Raw genomic sequence first — 8,149 nt, forward strand, 5'->3', positions numbered from 1 at the left:
GGCAGGTGGCAAGGAGTGTGGTATTGCAGCAATCCCCTGTGCCTCAGGAAGTCACACTTGAAATTCCTGCAGAGTAAGGAAGAGACGGTTTTCTGCAGAGAAAACAGACACAATCTGCTATCTGGCATACATGCCAACAGCATAGCAACGGTTTTTCAAACATCTTTTCTTTGTCACTTTTGAATTTTACCAATTTTAAATACTAAGTGTAACAGCAACAAGGACTGGGAACCCAACCTCGAAACAAGAAAACTAGTAGAAAATAAAAATGTAAAATGTCAAGACAATTTTGGCAAAATCCTGGGAGAAGAGAGAGTAATTAAAAATCTAACACATCATTTGCTTTTCAAATTTTTAATCAGATATAATAAATGTACACAAAAGGAAGCATTGGCGTTTTTGTTCATTTTAAGTGTATGAAATGGTAGGGAAAATAGACACATGGCATGAGTGAGGTCAGAAGTATCAAGACTGGTTTGAAATATTTCAAAATGTCATGGTAAGAGGATATTAAGAGAAGCTTTTAAAGCCATCATGAACAAGGCTTGTTTAACATCAGAGCTAGAACCCACATCGCACACAAGATTGATATAGACTGAGAAATCCAATTTTCCTCATGTCTCATATATCCAGGAATTTCAGCTGTGAAGCCCACATTAGGGTGAGCCATTTGCTCTCATTTTGAATGAGTTCATTGACTAAATAAATTTTTAGAAAGTAAGTGCAAACTGCTGCACTACTTTGTCATGCTAAATCTATTACTAGAAAGAATCTTAATAAGGCTGAAGAAGAGGCAGCAGCATTTGAGATATTATAAACCAGTCTAGCACCAAGCAACTCCAAAGTCTAGTTCCCTATCTGCCCTTTGGTGGATGCCCTTTGGGGAGTGAAAAAATGAAAGAAATAAAATTGCAAAGGCATAAATGTCTGATTCCCTGGATGAAGAACAAACTTACTTCATTTCCTGAAACTACACATGGTTGACATGTGAGTTAATTTCAAAACCAAGAACAACACTCTACCAGTTACAGTGTTTATGGGAAGACGACCCTGCAACATACTGGGACTGTGTATTACCAGTATCCTTTTGCAAGCAGTCACTGTAAATAGTACAGTGACTTAATGTCTTAAATTGTCTTAATGATCCTGCCAACAGTGTAGTAACATACATGTTAAGGTCAACTCTGCACTTCTGGATTATTTTTAAGTGCCCTCAAAACAAAAGCTGCTTCTACAGCTCTCGTTAGCTATGCTAATGAATTCTCCTCATCGCCTTCAAAACACTCACGTGGTGAACAGTTACTCCAAAAGAAGAGGTTCATTTACATACCTCACCCAAAGGCATCCAGGAATTACTTTTCCAGTGCTTCAAATGCATAGCAAACTGAAGTTGGATGTTTTCCCAGACTGAAATGTGCATCTTATCTATCTTTCTGCAGCACTTGCAGATGTTAGTTGACCTAATTCTGTTTTTTCTAAAATCAGTAAAAACTACGTACTGGGGATTACCAAAGCCAACATTAGAAGTCTTGACAAAGCACTAGGTGTACAACCACCTAAACTTCACTGTCACCCAGATTCAGTTACCAGCCCCTGTAAGCGTAAGACAGACTTTGTAAAAAAAGTAAATCTCCTATGTGTCTTCAATATTGAATCTTTTCCTTCAGGAAGCAATGAATATTTTTTAAATTCATTGCATATTCTGATTCTTAGATACTTGCATCTTCAAAAGATTAAAAGTATATCAAACTGAAATGACAATGAAGAAAAAATATTATCCTATTTGTATGACTGCTTAATTATTGTTTTAGATTTCTGGAAAGTCTTACATACAGAATTAGAAAGAATTAAATTTTTAAACCAAATTTCTTGGCCTACCATAGTGAAAACTGATGTTTGTGACTCCTAGGCAGGTACTTCTACAACTTCAAAATAGTCATTAGGCAGAATCACATAGCCTTTTCCTGCCAATATGTCTTTTTCTTTCTGAAACTGAACAATTTCTCTTAGTTTCTCAATTTGTCTTTCCTGACGCCGGCACCGCTGTTGTGCTGTCTTGAGCTTCTTCCGCAGTTTTTCAACTTGCTCCTCCAGCTGTTGAATTCTTTTTCGCTGATGGACTGTATCCTCTACGGTGTAGTTATGATCGCAAAAAACAGCAAGATTGCTGGGGGTCTGGAGAGGGGGCATCAATAATCCAATACTAGGATCTACAAATCTGGCATCTATTTGAGACAAATGAAAAGACGGAGTTGATGGAGATTGTGGTAGCACTGGAGCTGCTGCTGGTGGTGGTGGTGGTGGAGGTGGAGGCGGTGGTGGTGGTGGAGGAGGTGGCAGTGGATCTTCTGGCTGCTCTGCAAATTCTTCAGACTAGGAAGAACAAGGAAAAAAATGTACATTTTCATGCTTAACATTGTTTACAACACAACTCCCCTTATTACAGCCCCAGAATAATCTAATCCACCAGGATTTAAACTAATAAAATAAATTTCAAAGACACAATTTTCAAAACTGGCAAACGTTTCTAGGCCTGCTTTGTCCAGCTTCTCAACTGGACATATTTTTAACCAGCTTCATTTTAAGGGCTCTTTGAAACTCAAGCACTTATGTCTAAATAGGTCTTTTGAATTACCTAAGAAGCAAGAATACAGATTGCAGTTGCAAAAAATGGAGTTCAGATGACCTAGTAACTCATTGCTGACATCCCATTTCCCTTTGTCCCACCTCCTTTCTGCTGCATTGTACCACTACGTAATTGAACCTACCAGCTAACTAAAAAACACAACAGAAGCAGACAATCTTCTGCTGAGGTAGAATGAGGGTTAACTACTGAGCGAGCAGATGGGCTGGCAGAGCAGAGAGATGGACACAGTCTTCTCAACAACTGGGAGGGACTCTGTTACTGGTTTTGGGCTGCAGCATAAGGGTTTGGTTAAAAGAGACATCATGAACCAAAATAAACAGTTCTGCAACAGCAAAGCAGCCTTCTCATCCTTGGTATTTACTCTTTGCTCAAATATAATTGCTAAAGTGACAGAAAGCTATTTGATCTCCAACTATCACTGCATAAATTTTCTGCCAATGTCAAAGCAATGCAACAAAAGGTATGACACACACCTGCCCTGGTAAGTTAGAAAAAGTTAGAATCATAGATTTATAGAATGGTTTAGGTTGGAAGGGACCCTAAAGATCATCCAATGTTAACACCCCTCTGCCATGGGCAGGTGTGGGATGGAACAGTCCATTTCACTCCAGGACTCATCTAAGGGCAGAAGTGACATTCGGCTAGCTAAGATAACAATCATATCTATCCTCTGCAACAGGCAGGGACACCTATCACTAGACCATGCTGCTCAGAGTCCCATCCAACCCTTGAACACTTCTGGGGATGGAGCATTCACAGCTTCTCTGGGCAGCCTGTTCCAGTCCCTCCCCATGGAGAATTTTTACCTAGTATCTAATCTAAACCTGCCCTCCTGCAGCTTAAGGCCATACCCTCTTGTCCTGTCACTACCTGCCCTCATCAAATAGTCCCTTTCAGCCTTCTTGTAGGCCACCTTTAAATGCTGGAAAGTTGCTATGAGGTCTCCACACCACTTTCTCTTTTCCAGGCTGAACAACTTTATCAGCCTCTGGATTCACTTCAGCAGTTCCAGAGCAGAGGGGCAGAATCCCCTCCCTTTACCACATTGTTTTATCACATTGCTCTTGATAGGTCCACTTGTACAGGTCAGGACAATACAGATTCCAAGCCATTTGAGTATAGGCCAGAGCAGAGAATCAGATTATTTCTTCCCCAAAGGAATCCAGTATAATTCAGAAATGCTTCTGTGCACATGCTGATTGAAAAATCACTGTTGAAACCAAAGAGCTTGCATATTGCCTATTGAAAAGAAAGCTTAAAGCAGTCTCAGTAAAAGAGGCACTGAAAAAAAATGTCTACCTACCCACCTGTTGCCAATACTATTAGTACAAAGAAAAACATAAGGACAGGGAAAACACTGATTTTAAGAACAGTCAAGAGTCCTCACCATCAAAATATCAAGCTCATCAGATGTGAAGGTTGTATCATCAATTTCCTTGACTTAACATACAAGCAAGATAGATGTGTGGGTGTCCACCTGTCCACCATACAAACTACAACTTGGCAGACAGTAATTGAAAATGCAGTTTGGCGACTGGTATTGAAGGAAAGTGGTGATTGGCATTAAAGGGAAGTTTAATATGCACTCAAATATAACTGATCCCATGAAAGTACAAAATCAGCCAACTACCAGTCCTATTTCTCAGCTATAAAAAAACTGCTGCTGTTAGCCTACCTAATTCACATATCAATATTCTAAAGAATTGAATATTCTAAAGAGCTTGACCCTATCAGCAGTCACTATCAAATTTTTCTACTAAAAAAACCCTACGAGGCAAAGGTAGAGCTAGCAAAAATAAATTCATTCTTGCTAGAAACAAAAGGAAAAATCAGATCACTGCTGGACTGCTGAATTCACAGAGACTTCTATTTGAAGCTATAGTGTATATGCTACCTCTATATACAAATTATTATGGTCACAATGTATCACAGAGAACAGAGATCTTTGGTAACTCTATGACATCAGCAGTGACTTCTAATTATTTATTCTAGACAATAAGTACTTCTCCTAAGACATAAGTAAAGAAAAATAAAGTATACCAAATTACACAGAGTGACTGTATTTCAAAATCCATGTAGATTCAACTCCAAAACAATCACAATTATTCTTTGCTATTACAATGTTACTTGAAGATTTATGGCAGTTTGTTCAAAAGTGCCATGAGACAAATAAAAATAGAAATAAATCCTTCAGAATTAAAAGGCACTCATTCTTCTGTGTTTTTGTAGATCCAGGTATGACAGTAAAACTGGAAATGTGTCTCACAACTAATCCTGCTGCACCAACAGTGCTTTTGCAGACTACCCTATACACCCATTCAGCTTTCAGACTAAAAAAAATTGCAAGTATTCTACACACAACAAAGAAAATGTGTATTTCACAGATAAGTAAGGAAGTGCAATCAAACAAAAACACAACTGTATTTTCCTGTAAGTTGTCTGTCTCCTTGTTTACATTCTGTTTATATTCTTATCTGTTATTAGCCACTTTTCATTTTTCAAATGTGTAGCCTTTTTATTTCTGCAACATTCCAACATGTTACATAAAGAGAAAAATTGAACAAGAAAAATCTGAGTTTTACTCTGTGCACTTCATCCCATTTAAGTCTTTTGCTCCCCAAACCTACTCTATCTACGACTGTCTCCTTTGCCACTTTCTCTATGGCAGAGCAGAAAGAGATGAAATGTTTTATATCCTTTAAAGGAGTTAAAAATCAGTCTTTTCCATTCTTGTCTTGAAGTCATTACATCAAGGAGAACTCATAAGTGACCTGCATCTCACAGTAAATTGTTCTAGTGGCACAGTGAAGGGAAGAACACCTCACACAGAAGCCTCTACCCTCAGAAGTCAGGGACAAGTATGGCTTTTGAAAACAATGTTAAGGCAAGACAGAGGTGCTCTCAGGACAAACAGATAGCAGGTGCAGGTAAGGTTCTGTCGCTCACTTTTACTTTGCAAAGCCAAAGCACAGCCCTCTGGTTAAGTTTCACAGTTAACATCCACCATGTCTTCAATGGTTAGGGTTAGGGGAAGAGAGCAAGTGCCATTTGCAAGCATTAATGATGGCTCTCAGACCCTGAATATGCAGGAATTACTGTGGAATAGTTTGACTACAGGGCAACACCTTCTTACTTTGCTGCCATTCCATTTAATTCAGCACATGGATGCTGAATAAACAGACACACGAGCAGGTCAGAGCCAGTGTCTGCCTGTACAACAGTTTGTGATCCAAAGCCTCAGAGAGCCTCAGAGAAAACAAGCACGCTATTGGAGGTGTTTTCAGTCACCACAGCCCTGCTGGTGACCCCAGGCCCAGCATCTTGCCAGCCTCCATCCTTTTCCAGCCTACATCTCTCCCTGCTCGCTGCCCTGCCACGCTGCAACCAATGACATACACAATATGTCCTAGCACCTGCAGGCATGGGTCCTTTGGGTTTACCTTTTTGTGGGATTCTTTAAAGTCTGAGGGTTTTAGGCACATTGTAAAAGGTAGGTAAAAAGAGACAGCAGGATGGTGATTTAGAGGTAAGCAGTAGCTATAAGATTTGTCAGCAGAAAAATTATACAAGAAGTAGAAAGGACAAATATAACTACGGTCTGTGTATTAACGCTTGGGTAGAATAACTCCTGTAGAAAAGTATATCTGCTGAGATATTAGGAAGCTGTAAGCTTAATAATGGAGCTCTGTGTATTGTATCCCCATTGTCAAAACCATGTAATAAGACTGATATGAAAAAATAAACAGCCTGAGACACGTTCCTCAGCGGTCCCGTCCCGTCCGTGATTTGTACATAGCCCCCCAGCCAGCGATACCTTTTCACCGGGTTCAGTGTAACAGAATATTGTGGGCACTGCATTCTCTTTTAGGAGCTTGTTATTGCATTCCCTCTTAAAGCAATCGGGGGTAAAATGTTCTGAGCAAATGCTGCTGTACTTGGTCGGCTTGAAGTTTTTCCTCTTAACAGCAGCTTCCCACTTCTTGCAAAGATCGGGTCTCGTAAGAGGAAACCTGCAAGCAAGAGGCACTTTCAGCTTTTCTGGAAAGCTTGATAAACGAAGCCAAAAATCTTCCTGCCCCTCATCGGGGTGAGGAGGGAACGGGGTTTCATTGCTCGCTGTCGCTCTGCAACAGGCGGCTCCGAGGGTCCCGTCCCTCCGGCTTTCCCCAGGGGAGATTCCGGGGCGGGGGGCAAGGCACCCCAGCCTCAGGGGCAGCGAGGGGACACGTCCCCCTGTCTGTCTGTGCCCGATCTGTCCCCCTGTCTGTCTGTGCCCGGTCTGTCCCCCTGTCTGTCTGTGCCCGGTCTGTCCCCTTGTCTGTTTGTGCCCGGTCTGTCCCCATGTCTGTCTGTGCCCGGTCTGTCCCCCTGTCTGTCTGTGCCCGGTCTGTCCCCCTGTCTGTCTGTGCCCGGTCTGTCCCCCTGTCTGTCTGTGCCCGGTCTGTCCCCCTGTCTGTCTGTGCCCGGTCTGTCCCCTGTCTGTCTGTGCCCGGTCTGTCCCCCTGTCTGTCTGTGCCCGGTCTGTCCCCCTGTCCCTCAGCCCGACCGTGAGGCGCGCCCGCCCGCGCGCGCTCCCTCACGGCTCCCCGCCACCCTCGCGCGCGCGGCCCCGCGCTGGCCCCGCCCCTCCCCGGCGCGACCCCGCCCCGGCGCCGCGCGCGCTCACTTGTGGAAGGAGATGGGCTTCTCTTTGTCGTATCGGTTCCGGCAGCGGTAGGCGGAACAGGACTGCACCATCCCGCCCAACCCCGCGCCCTCCGCGGCGCGGCCCCTCCGCGGGGATGGACGAGCCGGCGGGGCGCTGCGAACTCACCGCAGGGCGCCCATGCTCCCCCCGCCTCCCGCGGACCCCCCCCCCCCCCACGCCCGTGGCCCTCCGGAGAGGGACGGGAACGGGACGCGCGGCCTCTCCCGACTCCAAGATGGCGGCGCCAGCTTCAACGGAACCTCTCGCGGTAGCCGCGCGCGCCGCGCTCCGCCCATTGGGCGCGCCGGCGCGCGGGGCGGGGCGGGGGCCTCGCTCGGCGGGCTCGCCAATCCGGCCGCCTCCTCACGCCGCTCCGCCCCCGTCTGGGGCCGCGCTCCGCCCCCGCCCCGCACCCGCCGCGGGGCGGGACCCTCCGCTCCACACCCACAGCTGGGCAGGGCCCTCCGCTCCACACACGGAGCAGAGCGCCGCGGCTCTACACACACCCACAGCTGGGCAGGGCCCTCCGCTCCACACACGGAGCAGAGCGCCGCCACTCCGCTCCACACCCGCAGCTGGGCAGGGCCATTCGCTCCACACACACCCACAGCAGAGCAGCGCCCTCCGCTCCACACACGGAGCAGAGCGCCGCCGCTCCGCTCCACAAGCTGGGCAGCGCTCCACACACACCCGCAGCTGAGCACGGCCCTCCGCTTCACGCACACAGCTGGGCAGAGCCCTCCTCTTGACGTACACAGCAAAGCACCACCGCTCCGCTCCACACCCACAGCTGGGCACGGCGCTCCGCTCCACAG

At 45.6% G+C, this 8,149-nt stretch overlaps 1 protein-coding gene across 1 annotated transcript; it reads right to left on the bottom strand.

Annotated features, from left to right (window-relative positions):
• Positions 1–338: 338 nt before the first annotated feature.
• THAP1 (THAP domain containing 1) lies at positions 339–7,486 on the bottom strand. Its single transcript, XM_077790371.1, has 3 exons — positions 7,314–7,486; positions 6,462–6,657; positions 339–2,373 (listed from the first exon to the last, which is right to left on the bottom strand). Exons 1-3 carry the CDS (start codon positions 7,382–7,384, stop codon positions 1,906–1,908), a joined length of 735 nt encoding a protein of 244 aa, XP_077646497.1. The 5' UTR covers positions 7,385–7,486; the 3' UTR covers positions 339–1,905.
• Between the last annotated feature and the right edge of the window lie 663 nt (positions 7,487–8,149).

Source organism: Lonchura striata, chromosome Z (assembly GCF_046129695.1).
Source record: "Lonchura striata isolate bLonStr1 chromosome Z, bLonStr1.mat, whole genome shotgun sequence".
Lineage (NCBI taxonomy): Eukaryota > Metazoa > Chordata > Aves > Passeriformes > Estrildidae > Lonchura > Lonchura striata.

What these genes read in the sequence shown, in the direction of transcription:
- THAP1 (XM_077790371.1), bottom strand. Translation starts at nt 7,384, where the DNA reads ATGGTGCAGTCCTGTTCCGCCTACCGCTGCCGGAACCGATACGACAAA. An exon ending in AAGCCCATCTCCTTCCACAA is followed by an intron (nt 6,658 to 7,313) that starts GTGAGCGCGCGC and finishes TCTTGCTTGCAG; the next exon opens with GTTTCCTCTTACGAGACCCG. An exon ending in ACACTGAACCCGGTGAAAAG is followed by an intron (nt 2,374 to 6,461) that starts GTATCGCTGGCT and finishes TGTTCTTCCTAG; the next exon opens with TCTGAAGAATTTGCAGAGCA.